Raw genomic sequence first — 25758 nt, forward strand, 5'->3', positions numbered from 1 at the left:
TACTGTAAATCTGTTTATTTAAATGATAAATCTTCATTACTATCAACATAATTGCAGCAAATACATCTGAGTGTAAATGTTTAGCTTGACTATCATGTAGTGTCATACGTGAGCGGTATCTGGATTAGCGTGGAATCGCATGCGAGCACTCGACTCCGCATGACGTCACAACCCTGCATGGCACTCCACAGCAACGGAGTCCCCGGTGTAACATGATTATGAACGAGCAGTAGAACACTAAGTGTTCAAAATACTCCATTATGTCTTGTTCGTGATAACACTAACATCGTTCAATTTTGCAATTAATGTTTACCTGTACGATACTATTGTTAATGCCCTGAGAGAGATAAATTGAAATTTTTTTACATATTCATATTTTTACGTAGCATTCCCTTCCCGGCTACTCATTCCTGCTACCCGGCTGATGAAAATGTCCGGGGAAAACACTTTTACCCCCAGACCAATGGTCTTATCCAGATCAATATTTTGTAGCTGTAAAATACATTTCAACATCTTTCACGGTAATAATGTTTTGGTCTTTATGTCCCGTTACGTAGTCTTACGGTTTTCAGAGACATCATCATCATCATCATCATCCCACTCCAGCCGCCCAGGTGTGGAGACACAGAGGTGCCGGAATTTAGTCCTGTAGGAGTTCTTTGATGTATGTTCAGTCCTCACTGATACGAGGCCGAGGTATTTGAGCACCTTCAAATACCACCAGACTGAGCCAGGATAGAATCAGCCAAGCTGGGGTCAAAAAGCCAGAGCTTCAACCATCTGAGCCACTCAGCCTGGCTCTTTCATGTTGTTCATTAGCTGTATGGTGCCTTGAGAGCTTATATCAACTTCTGAAGTCTTGAAATTCTGAACATGACAGTATTTTGATTTTGAGCCTAATAGAATACGACAAGCATAAATTTCGGGCATTTTAGAAAGACTTTTGCTTTGCCTCATTCTTTACAAAGCAAGAACCCAAGAGTGTATGATGTCCGCTTTATTATTTAGGAAGTAAATAATATAGGCCTATAGTATCTTATATTCTGTACACAACTGAAGTAAAACATTTTTCATCTAATGTAATACGAGGAAAACTCAAGGACGGTGGGTGCTGGTTCTCAGAATCTCATATTATTGACCTGCTTTTGGTATAAAGACAAATGTCTGTATATATTAATCTATAACAATTAGTATGTTATACTTAGGTTCTTGCAAGTTACAGATTACTGGTCTGCTCACAGTAATGAAGGATATATTGACAAATGGTACAAATACAAGCTGGACGAGATGGGCAACTGTTGGTGTATGGCAGTGGTACCCATTGTTCAGGAGTTTTAATGAGTTACTTACTAAAAAAACATTACCATAACCTAAAACTTGGGTTACCTTACTATACGAAAGCAATGCACCACCATAAACGAATAAAAACACAACAGACTGATAACTCATTAACAAATGTAAAATATTATTTTGCTACCTGTGTGATGTAAAAATACAATTTTAAAATCTTATTCAAGAATATCCATTCGCAAAAAAACAAACACTTTACGCAATTTTAAACTAAATCAACTGCACTGTTCTATTTTTAACTAGTTCAGCTACTGAACTATACAATATTATGTGCTGTGAATTTTCCTCAAGATCAACTTCTTCATCACCATTCTCTGTGTCACCTTCTATCACTACTCCATTCACAGTCTTGTTAGCACGTAGAAATATGTGACAATCCAAATTAGGCACAACTCGCATTTTCACTTTGTCAAAATCCTGTAAGTTAGGAGGCATATGTCTAAGTGCAAGTACGCGAAAGTGATTTTCCATATGCTCTAGATATTCTCTCGCGAATTTTCGTTCACCAGGCGATAGATATGAACTTTCAGGGTCCCTCTGACTGTCCTTTTCGAGAATATCAACGGTATATTCTTCTATCTTTTCAAGTCTTGTCCTCAAATAACTAGTTACTAAATATCGAATGCGATCGAGCTCCATACGATGAATTGACACACGAAGGTCATCAGGACGGGATTTTTGCAAATTCTCCTCCATTTGCTGTATTTGTTCTAACATGCACTCCACTAATTCGATATTATGAGGCAGTAGTTCCGGACTAAACTTTTCATTCAGCCAGGCTGATTCAAGAGCCTCTAAAACCTGCTGAGCAGTGAGAGTCTCTTCTTCTTCATCACTCAATGCGACATCGATGTCCATTTTTTTCACATTAATATCAAACACTGCAATGGTACTATTGCACAGATGATTCCGAATGCATCTTTCCACACAAATCACCGACAAACAAATAAATTAACTTTCAAATAAAACCTGCAACCACCGCCATAACATCAGTTTACATTTTACATCATAATAGCAAAGAGTAAAAAGAATACATTCCTATAGGATTATAAAGTACTACGAGATCACAGAGAAAACTGATCAATTCAATATACTCATTGACTTCAATCACACAAACGTCTAATACTTCTGATATATATTGAGAATATAAAACACCCTGTGATCTTAATATATGTACAGATATGAACGTAAGTATTCGTACAGCCTTTAGGATACAACCAGAGCATTTATTTGTGGAACTCTCAATACAAACATATATCAATAACTTACTTATGATACGGTATACATAAAGATAAATAATCACTTGACCATATGGTCACAGTAATGATCCCTTTGTGGGTGAAGGAGGTAGAATAACACCCACGGTATCCCTTGCCTGTCGTAAGAGGCGACGAAAAGGGGCACTAGGGGGTCTTAACTTTAGAGCGTGGGTTGGCAATGACTGGGCCCATAGCTGAGTCCTGGCATTACTTCCACTTGTGCCAGGCTCCTCACTTTCATCCTATCCTACTTCCCTTGGTCAATTTTTGTTCTTTTTCGACCCCAACGGTATTACATATGGAGACCTGACCTAGGAAGTCTTTCACTTTCATGCCCGTCATGGCCCTTCTTTCTTTGGTCGGTAGCCTTACCTTCATTTTTTGAAATGTCGGATCCCTTCAATTTTTTCTCTCTGATTAATGTTATATAGAGGATGGTTGCTTAGTTGTATTTCCTTTTAAAACAATAATCACAATCACCACCACAGCAATGATACAATTTTAACATTCATCATACAAATACATTTATATATATATATATCTTCTCTCAGTATGATTTTTAAGTCAGATAGAAGTATTCGTACACTTACTTAACACAAATCTTCTTGAACGAAAAACATTATGAATTCTGTCCCTACCTCGTCTGTGAATCACTTCCCCAGTTTGACTTCCCTCAGTCTCTTGCTCATATTGTGCATCAGATTTCCAGTTGCCTCTGCTCAAATATTATGCCATTCATTCAGAAGCAATTATTTTAGCTGAGATTTAGTAAAGAAGTGGTGTTTTTGTACTTTTCTTTCTAGTCCACTTTGGAAATGCTTAATAGGCTTGAGACTGGGGGACTGATCTGGGGTTTTGTGGTTGTGGGGGGCATATTATAGAGCACCTCAGAGGATATATGTTTGGGAGCGTTGACGTGCTGGAAGTAGTAATCATTTTGCTCACCCATATTCTCTACACTTTTCAAATTTTCTTTCTGAATATGTAAATAAGCGAATCTGTTCTGAGTTCCCTCATTGAAAACTAGCTCCCCAACATCAGATGCAGCAATACACCCCAAGACCATAACACAGCCTCCACCGATTTCGGGCTGGGTCGGGTTTTTTAATCGCATGTGATTATATCTTCTGGCTCGGGGACAGGTTGTTTGTGTTTGTCCCAACACTCTCCTCTTCATATTCACTCAATACACCACATTATCAACCACAACAGGAACACGCAATAGTAATTACATCCCTACACATAGGGTTGCTGTCAGGAAGGGCATCCAGCCGTAAAACAGGATCAAATCCACATGTGCGGCACAGTTCGCACCCGCAAACCCACAGGTGTGGGAAAAGCGGTAGAAGAAGAAGATACTCATTTTTAAAATTCACCCGCTTTTTTATTCTTTTCACTCCTGTAAGTGGATTTTCAAAAAAAAAAAAAAAAAAAAAAGAAGTCTGTTCTTTTATTTTTAAAGGAGATTCCAAATACCAGTTTTCATGTCTGTAACATGTTAAGGTTTTTGTGATATTATTGTAGATAATTTCGCTGCTGTAGAATCCTGGAGCTGACATTGCCATGGTTACGGCAGTTCATTTCTTTATCCGATACCTAGAGCAGGGGTAGTGTGGTGCCAAAATTTCCATAACGGTTGGTTTTACAGCCTTAAAACATGGGTTTGGGGCCCATAGGGCTTACCGAGTTTTGTTCTTTGCGTCAAGGGGCTTAAATTGAGCTTTGTCTCGTCCTTGTATGACAAATTCGATATTTTGCCTATATTAGCCTATTATTTTTATATCTCCCCCTAGAATTGTTTTGAAAATAAAATACAGCCCATGTCCCTCAGGGATAACGAATATTTACGTTAGTAAAATAATTTTTTTGAATCGGTCCATTAGTTCCTGAGGTTAGCCATGACATACAAACTAACTTTACCTCTTTATATATTAGTATAGATATACCTGATGAACAACAACATGAAAATACTGCAATGGAACTGTAGGAGTATTTTAGGCAAGAAACATGAATTATTAGGATTAATAGAAATGTTTGAACCTCACATAATATTATTAAGCAACACAGTAGCAACGCTAAGAAGCTCGGCCCCCTTCCCCCCCCTCTGCAATAATTGAAAACGGGCTCCTCGTTTCCTGATAAGGAAAGTTACAAGTTTATTTTGTAGTACAAGGTTGTATATTATGACAATGAACAGGAATGATGATGATAATGCTCCACAATTTACTTTTCAAATTTGGAGGAATTAAAGTAATCCACTTGTATGGCACAAAAACAACAATACATGTAAGCACCCCCCCCCCCCTCACACACACTCTCTCTCTCTCTCTCTCTCTCTCTCTCTCACTCTCTCTCTCTCACACACACACACACACACACACACACACAAGTATATTCAGATTCAGATTATATTAAGATATCTGTAAAAGAGTAATATTCCGTCAGTTTTTTCTTAAAACATAGAACCGATTTAGAGTTCTGTATAACAGAAGGCAACACATTATATTCCCTAAACATTGATGATTCTATGCCTTTCACTCCATACTTTACTGAATTAGAGTGAGAGGGATATATCCTTAATGATCCTCTAGTTTCATATCCATGAATTTCACTAAAATGGGAGTTAACAGTAGAATGGGTTAATTTCCTGTCTAGCTTATACATAAAGACTGCTGATGAAAATGCAATTTGTTTATAGAATGGCAGAATATTTGACTCTGAAAAAACTTCATGTGTCGGTTTGAGGAAGGGGAATCCATACATGATTTTGATGGCTCTTTTTTGTAGTAACCAAAACACGCTGACCTTCACAATATCAAGAAATAATCTTGTTCCAAGGACCAAATAATTTACTACTATCTACAACTCAACCATCCATCGTAGGCCTAATTAGGTACACTTACTGCAAAGAGGTAATAAACAGGGTCGAAACTTCAGTATTTAGAGTGTAGATCAGGAGACTGTCTTTGTTATCACATCTTCGCTGACTAATGGGATCTTAGAACTGGCTAATTACTTCAAAAGCCTTGTTGGTTGTTGTGAGTGGCAGCAAGGGATGTTTATTATTGGAACAGGTTGGGAAACTCACTTTCTCTCAGAAATAACTACCATACTCCTATTGACAAAAGAAGCTCTGCACTACGACAGCCTAAGTTTGAAATAACCCTCTGTAATACAAATGATGACTGTGTTGTGTGCTATACCTTTATCAATATGTAAAAACACTCTTCAGCTACTGAACTAAGAAACAGACGTGGGCCCCTTGCAAGCCGGGGGGTCCTTATCGTCACCACTGAAGCAACACCTTTTAATCAGTTTTAATTTAATGGGCTATTTAATTGTAAGATTGGATGCTAATAGATTTATTATTGAGTTTCATTTCCATCCTCTATATCCTCTTTGGCCTGGAAGGCGGATGATGTGCCGTGTTTGATTTTCTCTTCAAAATATCTGACCGTACATTCATTATGTGATATAATCAAGATACCATTTTTTGTTTTATTTTGGATTTGGCACTTGCCATCAAGTATTCTCCTTCTATGGAGGTATCTTACATGATATATTGGCATATTAAATGCCTACCTTATGTAATATATGTTATAGTCAGAATGATCTAGTTTCACAATTCGTAACTTCATTTACAGATTTCCATGGATACGTCCAGAAATATAAAGAAGAAAATACGGTTTGATCTGTAGTGACCACTTTTCTGAGACATGCTACATGTGTGTTTCAACTAGAAATAAACCACTTCTTACGGATGATGTCCCGGTACCTGAAAATTTCAATTTTCCAAATCGTATACTTCAGCCACCCAGGAAAAGACTTTAAGTTATTCGACGGCAAGCACCTGACGAGGTATGTATTATTTGACATTATATTTTTAGCTGTAACAATTGTCTGAATTTCAGGACAAGATTTTGAGATATATTGGAGGGTACATTGTGATAAGGCTTTTGAACTATCTCGCTTGCTTACATTGTAGAACAATGGTAATAAGACAAACAGAGAGTCTCCCTTATGACTCTTATGCAGCTTTCCTTAAAATATGTTACAATTTTGTGCAACATGTTTTGATAGGTAAGCTAATTGAACCATCTCCAGATGTTAAAATCATTCATTGCACAGAGAAGGAATTCAGGATGAACCCCCTGTGGGTGGGGTGGTAGAATAACATCCATGGTATCCCCTACCTGTCGTAAGAAGCGACTAAAAGAGGCCTCAAGGGCTCTCAACTCGGGAGCATGGGTAGGCGACCACGGTGCCCTGAGCTGAGCCCCCCCCCCTGTGAGTGAGACTGGTAGAATAACACCCACGGTAACCCCTATCTTCGTAAAAGGCGACTAAAAGGGGCATCAGGGGCTCTCAACTCGGGAGCGTGGGTTGGCAACCACGAGGCCCTTAGCTGAGTCCTGACATTGCTTCTACATACCTGTGCCAGGCTCTTCACTTTCATCTATCCTATCCGAACTCCCTTGGTCATCTCTTGTTCTTTTCCGACCCTGACGGTATTAGGTTTCTGAATCCTAGGGAGCCCTTAATTTTTACGCCCTTTGTGGCCCTTGCCTTTCTTTGGCCGATATCTTCATTTTTCGAAGTGTCGGATCCCTTCCATTTTTCTCTCTGATTACTGTTCTATAGAGGATGGTTGGCTAGTTGACTTCCTCTGAAAACACTAATCACCACCACCACCACCACCACCAGAGCTGAGTCCTGGCATTGCTTCCACTTACTTGTGCCAGGCTCCTCACTATCATCTATCTTATCTGACCTCCCTTGGTCAACTCTTATTCTTTTCTGACCCTGATGGTATTAGGTTGCAAGACCTCGGGGGTCTTTCATTTTCATGCTGTTCGTAGCCCTTGTCTTCCTTTGGTCGATATCTTCATTTTTCAAAGTGTTGGATCCCTTCCATTTTTTCTCTCTGATTAGTGTTATACAGAGGTTAGTTGCCTAGTTGTACTTCCTCTTAAAACAAAAATCACCACCATCACCACCAATTTAGGTTTAGAGTTGTGTTAGGTGAGCAGATGAATTCGTGCAATCTAGACAGAATTATTGTCCGGTCAGCGGTAATGAAGTTCAGAACTGGAGGTAACTAGCCTTTCCATTTCTCACACCCAGTGGATAGTGAATACCTTTGCAAAGATCTATATGAGTTACTAATCCTCAGGAAAATTGCAGAAATGTATCTATTCATTAGACTAGCTAGTTATGATAAAAAGCAATCTTTGTGTGAAGTGCATGACACCTCTTCTAGTGTTAGAGAAAAATTTAAGAAACTTATAATTTTTAGCCATGTGTTCCTCCCTGTGGGTATGGGCAGTAGAATAACGTCCACAGCATCACCCTGCCTGTCGTAAGAGGCAAACTAAAAGCGGACTCAGGGGCTCTTAACTATGGAGCGTGGATTGGTGACCACGAGGCCCTTCCCTGAGTCCTGACATTGCTTCCACTTACTTGTGCCAGGCTCCTCACTTTCCTTTATTCTATCTGGCCTCCTTTGGTCAATCCTTATTCTTTTCCGACACCAATGGTATTACAAGTAACAACTCTCTTGATATCTTGATATCTTTGCCTACCAAAGGTATTAGGTTGCGAGGCCTTGGGGGTCTTTCATTTTCATGCCCTTTGTGGCCCTTGTCTTCCTTTGGTCGATATCTTCATTTTCCGAAGTGTTGGATCCCTTCCATTTTTTCTCTCTGATTAATGTTATATAGAGGATGGTTGCCTAGTTGTACTTCCTCTTAAAACAAATCACCACCTAGGGAGACTTCCATTTTCATGCCCTTTATGGCCTTGTCTTCTTTCAGCTGATTCCTTCATTTTGCGAATTGTCGAACCCAGGGAGGTGAGAAGAGTAATGGAGTGGCCCTTCACCACAGCTAGCCTGTTGAGAAAGTGGGCCCACTTCGCAGGATTGGGAAGTCCTTGAGGCCACGCCCATTCGGCACAACCGTGCGTTACTGAATGAGGGAGAATGCGGTTAAAACTGTGTTTTCTTCCTATTCAAGCACAAGGCACCTAATTATAATACACTACACTTTACACAAAATAATAACATATAAAACTGTACTTTTGATCAAACTAAAGCCGCTTACAGACCACAAATTTGCAAGAACAAGCCTTGCAATCACAACTGTCAGCATTACTGTCCTTTGAACTGCGTAACTTTGGTGAAATGTTGTCTAAATTTTGTTCCCTGGATCTTTTCATAAATGTCTTAGTAGAAAGCCTTAAATATCAATACGCTGAATAGCACACTCGTTTGTAATTGAACTTTTTAATTTTAAGTCGTGAAATAAAGTTTTCATAGTTGTCGCTTTCTTTTTCATCCTAGCATTCCTTCTTTGTAAATTTTTAATGATCATTCTTGCAATGAAGCCCTCATATTCCTAATTATCAATTTCAATTTCTCTTCTTTTTTCTGACACTGTACATGTTCAAAGTTTTCTCCATTTTTCTTGTCTGGGGATTGAACACCCTGAATAAACAAACAAGAATAGTATTAGTTAGAATGGGGAATACCAAACTATAATAGCTGTATATTGTGTTCAAAGTTCTTCCTGTAATAAAATAGGGAATGTTCTCACCTTTTGCGCCTGAGCAGTATTAATGGCCGTCGCCATAAGACCTATCTGTGTCGGTGCGACGTAAAGCAACTAGCAAAAAAAAAAAAAAAAAAAAAAAAAAAGCATTAATGGCACTGGTAGCCTCCTTCAATACGATATTACTTGGCTTGAGCATGTCAACATCCCTCAATTGTGGTTCCTTCCTTTTCTGCAAACCGTTATTATTTAGAATGTCATTCAAATGGAACAATAAAGCATGTCAGCCATTATAATAATTTAAGACCTCAGGTGATAATTACCTTAAGAGCTGATGGTTGTAAGTAGCTGGGATAGGTAGGGAATACGTTTGGGAAGGCATTCTCTCTCAGTCTCAACCTGGATAGGTATGTGAGACCATCACTAATTTGGTCATGCCTAAAGTACTCCTTACAAATAACACTATGAACACCAGGGTCCTAGGAGTCAAGCTAGGAGGGGTCTTCACGGCCCTGGCAAATGGGAGTGAAATGCGTCATTGCGACCATCTGCATCAATAAACTATTGGATTCAGCAAGAGAATCCAACTAGCCTCTTTCACTCCAACTTCAGCACGTAACCTACAAGAAGTGCCCCTGTTAAGCCGAGCAACCCAGTGGAAGGTTGGGTAACCAATCCCAGCGGGAAACTGGGTCGGTGAACCGATCAGTGCTGGGGGCTCCAAGGCTCACAACCTTGGTAGTACCTTGGTCGGTACAAAATATCACCGACTCCAATCTACAGTTTTTCAACTGTGAAAAGCATGGAGGAAATTTCAGCTAAAGCTACTACCCCAGGTGGTAACCAATCCACCGTCGTCTTGTACGACGTTAGCGAGCCTTCGGATTCTGGGGAGCCTGCACCGACATGCTCGGAGGTTACATGTAATAACATTCATTTCTGGGTCTGTATTGAAAATATTTGTATTAAATAACATTTGTATGTTTTATTAATCATCCACCTATTCAATACAATACAATTTTAAAAATTAGGACATTGTCCTTATCAAAATTGTTAACAGGAAATTAACATATTAGATAGTACATGTTTTGCCTATCAATAGTAGGCATCATCAGTCATATTTTTCACCTTAGGATAGATCAGGTACCTGATTGAAAATTATTTATGAGTGCTGTTAAAAACTATATCGTTTGAAATGTATTGGAGATTGTTAAACAACTTTTACTATATAAAATGTAGTATGCTGTTACTTGACAATATTTGTGATAATATTGGAGTCTAAAACATGATAATTATTTGAGGATTATGACATATTAAAAGATATTACAATAAAGATAAAAATCAGAAAACACATTCCATTTAGTTGTCAGATGGCGTATTATTAAAAACTTATGGAAAGTTGAGCAATGGTAATGGTTGTTGGTTCTTCAAAATTTATAAGGAAATAAATGAATATCAATATTTATTAACTTCAACATAAAACATAAACATAAACATGAAAACATAAAGGTCCAGTAATACTGCCTTGAGGAATTCCCCTTTTAATTATTACAGGGACTTATAAAGATCTGCCTACTCCAATTCTCTGAGATCTATTTTCTAGAAATATAGCCACCCATTCAGTTACTCCTTTTCTAGTCCAATTGTACTCATTTTTGCCAGTAGTCTCCCATGATCTACCATATCAAATGCCGTAGATAGGTCAATAGCAATACAGTCCACTTGACCTCCTGAATCCAAGATATCACCTATATCTTGCTGGAATCCTACAAGTTGAGCTTCAGTGGAATAACCTTTCCCAAATCCAGACTGCCTTCTATCAAACCAGTTATTAATTTTGCAGACATGTTTAATGTACTCAGAAAGAATGCTTTCCCAAAGCTTACATGCTATACATGTCAAACTGACATCCCTGTAATTTTCAGCTTTACATCTATCATTATAGGAGATCTGAATGCACAGATTGGGATGGATAGAGCAGGATATGAGAATGTGATGGGACCTCATTTTAGACGAAATATGGAAGGTGAACATCTCCTTGACTTCTGTGTGAGGAATGGGTTGATGGTAAAAAAATAGTTGGTTCAAGAAGAGACAGAGCCATACAATAACACAATACTGTTGGGATGGACTACAAAAGACTGTAATTGATTATATCATCTCAGATGAAGAAAGGAGCAGAATGGTAACAGATGTCAGAGTAATACCCAGCGAGAGCCTTGACACTGACCACCGCCTATTAGTAGCGGACCTGAGAATCTTCTATGTTATAGATGTTTATTCCCTTAAGGAATCTGAAATACTTGTCCTGAATGAGTAAATTTATAATACCAATGTAAATGGTCCGTTATTGGATATTATACATTTTCCAGCTAACTCTTTCCTGGTTGGCAGTGTTTTGCCCCTGTGTGCTAGGTTGGGCTCATCAGTTGGTGCCTAGTACACCTACCAAGACGCATGGCTAGTGCATACCGTGGAGGCTACTGTGTAGGCTACTTGAAGCCACTGGCAGTGCCAATGCACTATGAGAGACTTTGTCTCACTACCAAAAATTGATGCCTGCTTGGCCGTCAGATGATATAGATGTTGATTCCCTTAGTCTTTAGTATATCCCCAGAAATTTTATCAACTCCAGCCACTTTTCTAGTTTTAACTTTTGCATCTTACTGTAAATGTCACTGTTATCATAGGTAAATTTTAATACCTCTTTAGTATTAGTCACCTCCTCTATCTGGACAGAATCCTTGTAACCAACAATCTTTACAAACTGCTGACTGATTACTTCTGCCTTTTGAAGATTCTTGCATACACACTCCCCTTGTTCATTAATGATTCCTGAAATATCCTTCTTGGAACCTGTTTCTGCCTTAAAGTACATATTCTTCCATTTTTCACTAAAATTTGTATGACCGCCCATTATGGTTGCCATCATGTTATCGTTCTTAGCTGACTTCTTTGCTAGATTCAATTTCCAAGTAAGTTCCTTCAATTTCTCCTTACATCCACAGCCATTTCTAACTCTATTTCTGTCCAGTCTGCACCTCCTTCTTAATCTCTTTACTTCTCTGTTATAATATAGTGGATCTTTACCATTCCTTACCACCTTTAAATCTACAGACCTATTTTCACAATCCTCAACAATTGTTTTAAACCCATCCCAGAGTCTGTTTTTATTTTTATTTACCATTTTCCACCGATCATAGTTACTTTTTAAAAACTCCCTCATGCCTGTTTTATCAGCCATATGGTGCTGCCTAATAGTTCTAATTTTAATACCTTCCTTTCTTTCACATTTATTTTTAACTATGACAAAAACAGCTTTGTGATCACTAATACCATCTATTACTACAGTTTCTCTATAGAGCTCATCTGGTTTTACCAGCACCACATTGAGAATATTCTTTCCTCTAGTTGGCTCCATCACTTTCTGAATCAGCTGCCCTCCCCATATTAACTTATTTGCATCACTTTCTGAATCAGTTACCCTTCCCATATTAACTTATTTGCCATTTGTTGGTCATGTTTCCTGTCGTACGCATTACCTTCCCAATTGACATTTGGTAAATTGAGATCACCCACTACTATCACGTTCCTTTCCATATCGTTTCTCACATAGCTGATTATCTTATCAAATAATTCTGAATCGGCATCAGCAGTATCATTTCCCGGTCTGTACACTCTGAAGACATCAAATTGCCTATTTCATGCCTGTCATCTTTAACTTTTTTGTAGCTTACAAATTCTTCTTTCATCAGAATGAATACTCCTCCCTCTACCATTCCTATCCTATCTCTACGATACACACTCCCGTTTCGTGAGAATATTTCTGAATCCATTATATCATTTCTCAGCCATGATTCAACTCCTATTACAATATCTGGTAAGTACATATCTATTAAATTACTTAATACTATTCCTTTCTTTACAATATTTCTACAATTGAGCACTAACATTTTATGTCATCGACTTCCAGTTCCCTGTACTCTTATCACCGCTCCGTAGGCCACCCCATTTCCTTGAATGTACCTTCCTATAACCCTTCTAAACAAATTTCCTTACTTAAATGTACCACTGCAGATTAAGTGAAGGCTATCTGAGCACAGATTTCTATCTCCTACCCACCTGTTAGATCTAGAAATCTCACTCCCAGTTTCCCAAATACCCACTCCATGGTCTCATTTAAATCCCCAATCACCTTCCAGTCAGTATCCCTCCTACACAGTATTTCATTGATAACAATCTACACTTCCTTAAACTTCACCTGTGCTGCATTTACCAGATCCCACTTATCCCCAACTATATTGGTACTTATACCTGCTTGTCGTACGTTTTTAGTACCAATGTGAAACACTACCACCTTCTCCTTTCCTTCCTTCTTCTCTTCTACTTTTCTCAATATCTGCTTCAAACTAATTCCTGGATAGCAATCTACCCTGGTTCCCTTTCACCCACACACTTTCCTCACATGTCTAACAGTGGAATCTCCAATGACCAGAGCTTCAACCCTACCACCTCATTTGATCCTCTCCCCTCCTGGTCAGCCCTATCTTTCCTGACAGCTGCAGAAGTTAGTTCCTCCTCCCTATTCTCCCTCTCATGGCTCTCTTCCACCTGTCTTTTCCTATCCACTATTCCACATTTCCCTTTCCTCCTACTTCCACACTTTTCAGCAACAGTTCCCTGTTCCTCATCTTCCCTCAGTTGTTTTACCTGCACTGACTTGTACCGATTTCTCACAGACACCTGTCCTGAATTCTGATCCTGAATAGAACCCTTAGCCTCCTATCTCTTTCCCCTTAAAACATTAGACCACCTGTCTTCTACAATTCCCCCTTTCATTCCCACCCTTCTTTTATACATACTGTATCCTGTACAATTTTTGAGAGAGGTCTACTTTCCTTCCTGTCCTCTGAGAGAATCCTAATTATCTCCCTCAAACTCTCCAACTCCTCCCTCATACTCCTTAATGCCTGGTCACACCCACAGTTCCTATTTGTACACTTGCACTTCTTAGCCATCCTTTACGGAATAATATATATAATATATAACAATAATATAAGAATATAAAATGTAAAATAACATATATACAAGGGGTACTAAATGTGAATATGATTACTATCACACAGCTTATGAATAATGCAAGTATAATACAAAATCAAAATATAAAATACATATCACAGAGATTACTTGCTGAACAGTAGAATTAAACTTAAACAGTAAGCAAAGAACATAAATCTCTATGATGTTTACTGTGCTTGGTTACTTGGGCACTATGTATAATCAATAAAAAATGAAAGACTGATCTGTTGATGAGAAAAACAATAGGTGTTCCCAGTTCCAGTAGGAGAGCTAACATATTATATATAACTTGGCATGTAATTGAAAGTGGAAGGCCGGGCTGAGTGGCTCAGACGGTTAAGGCGCTGGCCTTCTAACCCCAACTTGGCAGGTTCGATCCTGGCTCAGTCCGGTGGTATTTGAAGGTGCTCAAATACGACAGCCTCGTGTCGGTAGATTTACTGGCACGTAAAAGAACTCCTGCGGGACTAAATTCCGGCACCTCGGCATCTCCGAAGACCTTAAAAAGTAGTTAGTGGGACGTAAAACAAATAACATTATTAACATTATTATTATTATTGAAAGTGGAAGGTTCTACAGGGGCCTACTGTACGCCTGGGTATGGTTCACATTTCACTTTTGAAGGTGGTGACGTGTAACTAGTGTCTTGTTCCACCGTTTGGTAGCAGCACACCCACAGGGGCCAACGAATGCACTCGTCATAGCCATTTCATAACAACACTGCCAGTGCAGGAGCAGACAACATGGAAAGCAACTGTCATGGACAGGGAAAGAAGGTGTTACCACTGCAGAAATTCATCGTCGCTTGGTGGCAGTCTGTGGAGAATATGTGCCGTCACGGAAAACAATTAACAACTAGGTGGAAGGTTGGAAAATAGGGCGCACATCGATTGACAAGGGAACCAGTTCTGGAAGGAATGTGACAGTGTCAACATCAGCCAACATAGCCTGGGTTGAACAGGTCTTCCAAGGAAACAAATGCATCACATTTACAGAAAAGGAGGCAGCCACAGGAATTAGCCGAAACACCCTGCAGCAGATCGTGCACGGTCACTTACAGTTGGGGAAGGTGTCATCCACGTGGGTGCCTAGACTCTTGTCTGAAGACGAAAAGCAGAGGCGTGTGGACGTGTGCAGAGAACTTTTGTAATGCCATGATCAAGATCCAACCGACTTCATGGCTAGGCTTGTGACTGGTTATGGAACATGGCTCCTTTACCATGAGCCACAAACGAAGCAACAATCGATGCAATGGAAGCTTGGGGGCAGTCTACTGACAAAGGAATGTCGAACAGTGCTATCAGTAGGCAAGCAAATGGCGACAGTGTTCTGGGACATGAAGGGCATCATCCTCTTTGACTGGCTGGAATTTGGGGCCACGATTCACAGTGCAGCATATGTGGCAACCCTTAAGCGCTTACGTCGTGCCGTTGAAACTAAGTGGCCAGGAAAATGGGTTAAAGTTATGCTTCTGTAACAAGACTGTGCCTGGTCCCACACTAGCCGAGAGGCCACTGCTGCCATTGATCAAATGGGATTCACGGTGCTGCCACACCCACTATACTCTCCCGACTTGGCACCAAGTGATTATCACTTGTTCAGGAACATGAAGAAACCTCTGTGTGGTCACCGTTTTGCGGATTTTGCAGAACTAGACACAGCTGTCAAGGCATGGGTAACGCAGCACTCCAAAAGAATGGTTTCAGCAAGGTCTGGAGAGACTGACACATCAATGGCAAAAGTGCATACAGTTACAAGGAGATTATGTTGAGAAGGTGGACGTAATAACTGATGTGTAATGTACTTCATTCGGTTAGAAAAAAAAAGTTTAGAACAATATAGTTATGCCCTTCATACAATAGTAAAGTATATTCTATAATTAACAAATAGTTGGTTATGCTATAAAAGTAGTTAAGACTAGTGATTATACGACAAAAGAATGATATGGCGGAAAAAGAATCTGATACAAGAATTATATGTAAACGTAATAGAAAATGATTTCGATGGCTAATGATATTGTGTACTGGATAGCACCACTGCTATAGAGAACATTCCACATTATTAAAATGTAATTCTGGAATAGAATAAAATGAGGGAAGCAGTGGTGATATCAGAGGAAAGAGATGGGAGGTAGCTGGGGTGCGATTGTAGTTGAGAAAGGCAGAAGCGAGAGGGGGAAAGGTTGACGGCTACAGAGGTAATGGGATTATTATATTTGAGACCTTTGTTGAGATATTGGACGTGGAGGTCATGGATGTAGGTGAGAATAGAGGGAAAGCTATAGAGAGATTGGAAATTGGCAGACAGGGTATCGTAGGGGAGGTGAAAAACAATGTGCAAAAGTGTGTCGGTCAAGTTTAAAAAAATGTAAATATTGAGTGTTTATCGCAGTCAGCCAAGTCAAGGAAGCATAGGTGAAGACAGGACAGATAAAGGATTTTGTATTTTATCCTTCCAGCAACTAGAGGTATATGAAGCAATTGCAAAGTTCATAAAAGACACAGATTTAAAAATATAAGGTCTGCAGTACTACAGAACCAGCAAAATGTAACTTCACCAGCAGCAGTTGCAGGTGTTGCAGTGTTTATTTATTGATTTATTTTTTCTGCTACCTATATGAGTACTGGTACCATATATCATAAGGACCCATAAACATAACTATGAATTACACTATCATGGAATACTTCATGTGTGTGTATAAGTGTAAATATACTGTTTATCTTTTAATTCAAATGTGTTTGTAGTTGGCTGTTTGTTTTATTACCTAAAGTCAATTTTTTTTTTCAAAGTTGCACTATCACATCAAAGGTTTTTGGCTATGGAAGGATGGAAAAGGTAGCAGCCGTGGCTTTAACCAAGGTACAGCCCCAGCATTTGACTGGTGTGAAAATGGGAAACCACAGTAAACTGCCTTCAGAGCAGCTGACGGTGGGATTCGAACCCACTATCTCCCGAATGCAAGCTCACAGTTGAGTGACCTTAACCGCACGATCAAGTTACTCGATTATTATTATTATTATTATTATTATTATTATTATTATTATTATCCCCACTGTGTTTATATATATGCATACGAATGCCGTCTTCGATATAGGCTAATAACAAATATAGTCGAAGAATGAATATAAAGTATTTTCAATTGACCGTCATTCTTAGATATTTCCCGTCTAAAATCACTAGCCTACTATTTTTATCCATATCATGTTTTGTCCTTAACGCGTGTGTATTTATTGTATGGCATGTAAGCTTAGACTATTTTATTGCCTTTCGTACGGTATAGTATAGGCCTACGCATTTTCTGTCTTCGATCTCTTAAAAAAAATGTTGGAGAACAATCTGGCCTAGAATATATTTTCATTCGTCCAATATCTCTAGCCATTTTCAGATTCAAATAGCTATAAAATACAACATATAGTCTGAAATATATATTCCGCCATAAATCACATGAAGTTTGCAAGACAGCCTCCGCCTAATCGTTTAGAATTATGTCTAGTCTAAATCAATGGATTGGCTAGTAATTGTAGTCGGTCTTGGTCGTACTATTCCAAGGAAATGGTCTTGTGTGATCCTTAGCACGGACTATGACATTGTAAAATCTCATTGTTTACGTTCTTCGAGTTTATTTGACATATTTATTCGTGAAAAAAATTATTTTTATACAGCTAAAACAAATATACGTTCGACTTCGTATATATATTATGGATTTATCCGCAGAAACTACTGTAGTACCAGTAGTATTATGACAAATAGTATATTTTAAATTCTGTAACAAACAGGAAAGAGTAATGTATTGAACCCTTTGGCGTCCAAGTCAGTCGATCACGGCTGATTTGGCCTATACGCCAATAATTTTTGGGAGTTCCACTGGAACTATAAGTAAATGAATGAAGTCTGCGGGTGGGCGGAGTCCACACTTTAATGTTCAAAATTTCATGATGTTGACATGGAAAAAATGTGCAGTATTAAAGCGTGTAGGATCTGGAAACGTTGATGTTTAAATAAAAAAAATGTATATATGTCAATCGCTAGGAAGTGGAACGCGGTAAAAATTTACATTCGTAAAGAAGTAGTACGCGATTAAAATTAACATCGTCGGCTATTGCCGCCATTTCATTAGTTTGGTTGAATGCCAACAGATGGCGCATAAAAAAACACCTTCAGCAGTTAGCGCTCACAGCGCCATTTGAAACCTGGAAGAGTTGGACCACGGCCCGTTTGATTCGTCGCTCCAGCCGGCCGTGCGTTGGACCCGAAGACGCTACTGGTGCAATGAGCGGCATTGGGAGGAACGTCACGTCACGTCCCAGTCGGAGCGCAGCGAGGGATCTAGTCGGCCGTGCCCAGTCCTTGCTTCGCAGCATTCATTCACTGTGCTTCGCAATCGGCAAGTGCTATAGAAGTCGGTTTCAAGCGTATTCATAACGAGAAGATAACAGGTAAGGCTATACATGTGCTCAGATTAACAGTACTTTAAGGTTTCAGATAATTGATTGAATATAATTTAAAGTTAGTTGTTGAAGGCTGTAAACTTTCGCTCTACGTTAATCTTAGATTTGAAGTTTAGCTAAAATATTGCTGTTATAATTTATAAACTTTTCGCTGTGATGAGAATGATACCTGAAATAGGCCTAGGTTTCAGTCAAATTGGTCCAATTGAAACTTAAGAAAATATTCCCACAGCTGTGAAGTAGGTAGTGTTATTGTTCTATTTTACTTAAATTATATCTGCTGTGGAAATGAACGCGTATTTACGTTCGGTAGTTATTTTACTCTTTTTCTTCCCCACATTCAAACTTAAAAAAACATGCGTTCCCTTCTGGAAAAATTGTGAAGTACAAGTTAAATGTTCAAATATCGCACTTCAGTTAGACCTCCTTTCTATTCTCGTAAATTTCTTTTTACATTTTGATTCGCTGCTCTGTATTAAGATTTAACAGTTTCATAGTGTAGGACAGTAAAAAGTACTTCATAATCATTCCTTCCCGAATGGGTGTTGAAATAATTTGAAGTCATGACAGCCACTCAGCTGTGCTGTCGCACTTAACCGAACCTAACCTGTCACTATCAGTGGTTTTCGGTGGATCACGACCTAACTTGTCACTGTGAGGTTTTCGTTGAATTAAAATTATTTTCGTAAGGGATGCCAGAGGCCTGTTGGCCGCTTCGCGGCCCTAACCTGGGGGCTTGCTTGTCCCCAGACCAATGGTTTTGCAGCTAGCCGGACCTAACCAAACCAGACCAATGCTTTTCGTACTTGCCGGACGTACAGTCATGGCGAAAAAGTATACGTACACCTTAAACGTTAAGTAATGTCGTTTGTAGTTGACGCATTGTACTAGCTAGTGAAGTCTTAACCCAATCTAGTGCCTGCTAGAAATTTCACTACTTTTCTATATTCGGTATATCGCGAAACATGAATATGACTACGTACCGGAAATGTCAATAGTACTTTAGAAATGTTTGTTTTAACAAACGAGTCATCCAATAAATTCCAAATATAGATGCATAAAAAGTATTCGTACATATGGTTTATTTCACATCAAAGACCTTGATAACATCCCTTGCAACGTCTTGTACCAAGTCAGTTGTGCTTCAGTCGTTCTAAACGAGTGATAGCAGTCAATCAGTAAGATGGGCCGCAAAATGAAAGAAACAGAAGAGAGAAGAAAGAAAAATCCTAGGATCAGTGCTGCAAAACTGAGGTCTGAATTAGTACGGTATCATTGTGGAAATGCCAGGCGAAAACCTTGAATTACCCCCAGCAAATAGGAAGAAAAGACTACAATATGCTACAGACTATAAACATGCTTCTCTAGAATTCTGGGATAGTTATATTTACAGATGAAAGTAAATTCACTGTTTTTGAAGAATATGGCAAAAAAGGTGTGGAGGAAAACTAACAGAGAACTCGAAAAAATCTGCTTCCTTCAGTGAAGCATGGTGGTGGTTGTTTAATGGTTTGGGGGTGCATGAGCTCGGCTGAAGTAGGTTCTTTATAATTCATAGATGGAAAGATGGACCGTAAATACTATATTGAAGTTTTGAAGAAACATCTAGCATCTATAATAGTGCCGAAAAAATGGGACTTCTGGGTAATTATGTATTCATGCAGGATAATGATTCAAATCATACACGATTGTGGATTTTATACAACACACCCAAATATACGGTAACACCCCCTAATCCCCGCATCTGAATCCGATTGAACATGTGTGGGCTTATCTTAAAGAGACCGAGCACAAGAAATATTTCATCAAAGCCAGTTTTGAAAAATGGCTCTTTTGGAAGAATGGGGTAAGACTGAGCCCACCTTCACCTCCAAGCTAGTTCATTCAATGCCTAGGCGGCTTAAGGTCATTGTAAAATCAAAAGGATTGCCAAAAAATACTAAATGTGCACAAAAATCAGTGGGGAATGAAAGTAAAACCGGACTGTACGAATTCTTTTTATGAGTATGAGTATTTTCATTTATGTATTGACAGACGTCTGTCAATTGTATGTTTTATGAATTGTATAATGTATTTTGGGAAAATTTTCTTCTCTTAATTTAATATTTAGTGCTTGACAATAATGTATTTTAGTTTACCATTTGCCATCGAGGTAGACACCTCATTTGCAAATAGAGATTTTGATTTTGATGTAGGCTACATATCTTTACATAGTGTACAGAAAGCTAACCTATTGGTGTTATACAACGTATATGACGATAAGTGTACTAAGTATTTTTGTTTCAGTATTAAGTGTACGAATATTTTTTACTATGAATGTACCTCATACTCGTCAAGTTTGGCCACGTCACGTCAGCATATCGGACCGTTAATGTCTCTTTTACGTAGCAGCTAATGAAGTCTTAACCCAATCTAGTGCCTGTAAATTGTTACGTCGTCTCAAACAGCCAAATAATACCAGACCGTAATTCATACATATTAGCTGTCTCTACACGTCCCTTCGCATTATCCGCTATGATTGCACACCTCAACTTTCTGAACGTCATACTCGTGCAAAACGTCCTATAAACGCAAGAACAGCAGCCGCGGAGCCCGTGCTCGTCCGTTGCTGGCGGATCCTGATCGTACCGGTACACCATATTTTGACTAGTAGATAAATTTGCGATCGTTTTCGTTAAAACCAGAAATCTCTAGGATAAAAACTGATCACTTTATGCAACTTCGACGTTCTAAGGCAGAATTTATTGAATTGCGACAAAACCTATGGAAAATGGCGTATAAGTAAGTAGGCATACTCCGATTAGAGATTTAAGAAACTGTTTCATAGCATGAAGGAATATCAGCTTTGCTTATTAAAATATTTTCATTAATATTGGACAGTTTTATTCTCCGCAAATTAAATATGTAAACATGTTCAAAATTTGAAAACTTTGAAAAAAGTTTGTTTTGCGGTAGGGCGTACTAATATAAGACGAAGTTTCATCTTAAGATGTACAAAATATGATTAGGATACAATAATTACAAAAGAGTAGTAATGCTAATAATAATGTTTGATATTTTAAAAGATCATTCTGAAACTACAGTCTGTATCCACTTAATAATTTTGATATTACTAATGCCAGACTCCTTAGCTGAATAGCCAGGGTTGAGGCCTTTGCTTCAGAGGGTCCCAGGTTCGGTTCCCGGCCGGGCCGGCATTTTTAATCGCGTCTGATTAATTCTTCTAGCTCGGGCTCTGTGTCAACACTTTCCTCTTCATATTCAGACAATACACCAACCATCACTGAAACACACAAGTCATTACATTCCTGCATATGGGGTTGTCAGGAAGGGCATCCAGCCGTAAAACAGTCAAATCTACATCAGGGAATGGTGGTAGAATTCATATTAAGTCATACCATATCTTGTATCCTGTAATAACAAAATTGAATTGTTGCTTATTTTTCTGGAATGTTCTTAATTGTGTGGGTGTTCCTTTTGCGAACAAGTCAGTCTTGCTGCTCACTTTCCGACCGTTGGGACTCGAATTTGCTAACCGCGGTGTCAAGCCATTTAGAATAAATGCTTTAATGTGCCTGGCTGTTGGCACAACATTTCTTCCTTTCTGGCAGTCATGCCTTTTCCTTCCAACTTCTTAGGTAGGTTCTGAGGAAGATTACCTGCTTTGCAAATCTTAGCAATTACAGTTGAACAGTGCAATTTTTGTTGACATGGAATGACCCTGGGTATATTCTTTTTTACTGTAAAATGACCAAAAGATGTGATCTACAGTTCCATGTTGCCAGTCATACATATTCATTAAGGGGACCCAGAATGGAGATTCAGGGTCACAAAATCGGTTTTATTTTTAATCTAAAATTAACTTTGGAATCTTGGCTTTAAAATGATATATAAATCATTTTTGAATGATAAGTGGAGGTATTTTTTAAAAATATTAAATAGCTCATGCTTGAAAAGTAGTCGGCTGGTAGCCATCATGACTGAGTTAAGTCTACCTCTAAGGTTTCAGTGAAAGTATTTTAAATGTAGCAGTTCTGTAATGAGGTGTATGGTCTGAAAACTGGGAAAAGTACAATCATCCACACAGTCTACCTCTTGCTGTGATGCAAATAATAAAGCTTGTTTTTGGGGACTTAGCACACTCTGGTCTGCTGAAGGAATATCTGCACAGACGGACAGAAAATCCAAACGATAGTGTAAACATTGACATCTGGAGTCGGATTCTCAAGACTGTGTTTGTGGGTATTTGTACCCTACACCTCGAAGTAGTTAATGCAGTGGCACATTCAAGGAAGGAAATTAAATAAGATGTAAGGTTTTGGAAAAGTTGGTTTTGGGTGTCTGGTGTCAAACTGTTGAGATGCGACAAAGAACGACTCTGAAATGCTGACTGAAAGTTCCAGAATTTAACCAAAAAATCCAGAAAATGACATAGTGCAGTCAAAAGAACTTACAAACTAATTTGAAGAGGAGGTTGACTGAAGTTATGGGGCAGGCTTATTTTGACACTTTGGAGGTTATTTTCCTGTAAGTTTACTTTTTTATTACTTAATGTATCTTTTCTCAGCTTCTACTACATGTAGGAGCTTGAAACATTCAGTTTGTTTATTCAAGTGTTCTACATGTACCAAAGGTCTCAGATTGCTTAATTCCAAATTTTTAGTCACATGAATGAGTTATGTTCTGTAAAGTCTATATTATATTCATTAAATCTGAGGCGCAATTTTAATTATATATCCTTCAGTAGCTAGTCAAGGTACATATCGTGAACACACATTTCATATGTCTGTCATAGATAGTTTTTGAGAAAAGGTGCATCAAACATTGATAATTTATCATTGCAGAGAAAGGGCATTCTGGGTCCCTTCAACAGCTTTCCAGTTTCTTTTCCAGTGATGAATTTCCATTTTGGTTTGTCTTAAAGTACTGACCAATGTAAGTTGATTTGTCAGCAAGTTCTGAGCAAGAGGAATAGATGTGTCCCATTTGTCTGTAACCTTGTTTTTGTCCTTGGGTGTTCCTTTTGCTCTGTGAAATAGCCCCACCAGCCTCTCAACATTGAGCAGCACAGTTAGTCACTGAAAACTGTCAGCAGGCTACTTCCATGACACTTAGTTTGATGGATCTGTTACAGCCTAAAAGATTAAATAAAACTAGTACCACTATAGGAGGAACACCATGGTTCTGCCTTATCGGCGATTATTTAGGTGCCGGTGACCTGGCCGTTAGGCCCCTTTAAATACCTTGAACCAAGAACTTGTTCTACCAGCAATTCTCACTGCAGCCTGATCGTCGACATAAATTTCTTTTACTTGTAATCCCATAATACGAGGGGCAGAAAATGCGTAGGCCTATACCATACCGTACGAAAGGCAATAAAATACTCTAAGCTTACATGCCACACAATAAATACACACGCGTTAAGGACAAAACATGATATGGATAAAAATAGTAGGCTAGTGATTTTAGACGGGAAATATCTAAGAATGACGGTCAATTGAAAATACTTTATATTCATTCTTCGACTATGTTTGTTATTAGCCTATATCGAAGACGGCATTCGTATGCATGTATATAAACACAGTGGGGGGATAATAATAATAATAATAATAATAATAATAATAATAATAATAATCATCATCGAGTAACTTGATCGTGCGGTTAAGGTCACTCAACTGTGAGCTTGCATTCAGGAGATAGTGGGTTCGAATCCCACCGTCAGCTGCTCTGAAGGCAGTTTACTGTGGTTTCCCATTTTCACACTTCAGCTATGGCGCTGGTGCTTTCCACAGCTGAGTACTGTTCTTCCGTATGGATCAACAGCTCTCATGCTAAAAAGGTGAACACGGTCCTGAATGAAACAATGCGTGTCATAAGTGGCACAGTAAAATCTACTCTTTTCTGGTTGCCAGTGCTCAGCCACATAGAACCTCCTCTAATTAGAAGATTGAACAACTTGTTTAGAGAATACAGCAAGATATTAACCAATCCTGATCTCCCCATCCATGAAGATGCTAACGTCAGATTCAGCCGCCTCAAATCAAGATCTCCTATTCAAACAGCACAGGAACTTGTTAGAAGGGATTTCAATCCAAAAGCAGATTGGCAACAAGAGTGGAACAGCGTAGCTCCGACTCAATGGCGGGCATTGTTCAATTATAAGAATCTTCCAGCGGGCTTTGATTTACTCCGCAAGACATGGGTAGCCCTCAACAGAGTCCGTACTAACCACGGGAGATGTGGTTCAATGATGTTTAAATGGGGTATGAGATCTTCCCCAGCCTGTGACTGTGGGGCAGTTAAATAGACTATCAACCATATCTTCACCGAATGCATTGGAAGGGCATTCGCTGGATCTAGCCAGGACTTTGTGGTGGCTTCTGCTGAGGCCATACAATGGCTAGAGAATTTGGATCTAAATCTTTGAACCCTTTTGCTTGCATGATTGTTTTCATTGTTGTGTATATCTTATAATTATGTATATAATGGTTTGTGCTTACTGTTCATTTATATTTAATCTTTGTATTGTTTTGTGTACGTTACCATACGCTAATAATAATAACCAGTCAAATGCTGGGGCTGTACCTTGGTTAAAGCCACGGCTGCTACCTTTTCCATCCTTCCGTAGCCAAAAACCTTCGATGTGATAGTGCGACTTAAAAAAAAAAATTGATTGACTTTAGGTAATAAAACAAACAGCCAGCTACAAACACATTTGAATTAAAATAAAAGATAAACAGTATATTTACACTTATACACACACATGAAGTATTCCATGATAGTGTATTTCATAGTTATGTTTGTGGGTCCTTAAGATATATGGTACCGGTACTCATATAGGTAGCAGAAAAAATAAATCAATCAATATACACTGCAACGCCTGCAACTGCTGCTGGTGAAGTTACATTTTGCTGGTTCTGTAGTACTGCAGACCTTATATTCTTAAATCTGTGTCTTTTATGAACTTTGCAATTGCTTCATATACCTCTAGTTGCTGGAAGGATAAAATACAAAATCCTTTATCCGTCCTGTCTTCACCTATGCTTCCTTGACTTGGCTGACTGCGATAAACAC

General features: G+C 38.8%; 1 protein-coding gene and 1 long non-coding RNA gene across 2 annotated transcripts in view; one reads left to right on the top strand and one right to left on the bottom strand.

Annotated features, from left to right (window-relative positions):
- Positions 1–915: 915 nt before the first annotated feature.
- On the bottom strand, positions 916–2367 carry Sld5 (DNA replication complex GINS protein Sld5). Its single transcript, XM_067158523.2, has one exon. The coding sequence runs from the start codon at positions 2206–2208 to the stop codon at positions 1561–1563; it is 648 nt and encodes a 215-aa protein (XP_067014624.2). The 5' UTR covers positions 2209–2367; the 3' UTR covers positions 916–1560.
- A 79-nt stretch (positions 2368–2446) lies between these two features.
- The window catches only part of LOC136885789 (uncharacterized), a 50683-nt gene continuing 27371 nt past the window's right edge, over positions 2447–25758 (top strand). Inside the window, exons 1-2 of the long non-coding RNA XR_010861616.2 lie at positions 2447–2537; positions 6254–6467. This is a non-coding gene — a long non-coding RNA (uncharacterized lncRNA). The remainder of the gene's footprint in view (positions 2538–6253; positions 6468–25758) is intronic.

The sequence above is a fragment of the Anabrus simplex genome, chromosome 14, assembly GCF_040414725.1.
Source record: "Anabrus simplex isolate iqAnaSimp1 chromosome 14, ASM4041472v1, whole genome shotgun sequence".
NCBI lineage: Eukaryota > Metazoa > Arthropoda > Insecta > Orthoptera > Tettigoniidae > Anabrus > Anabrus simplex.

What these genes read in the sequence shown, in the direction of transcription:
- Sld5 (XM_067158523.2), bottom strand. Translation starts at nt 2,208, where the DNA reads ATGGACATCGATGTCGCATTGAGTGATGAAGAAGAAGAGACTCTCACT.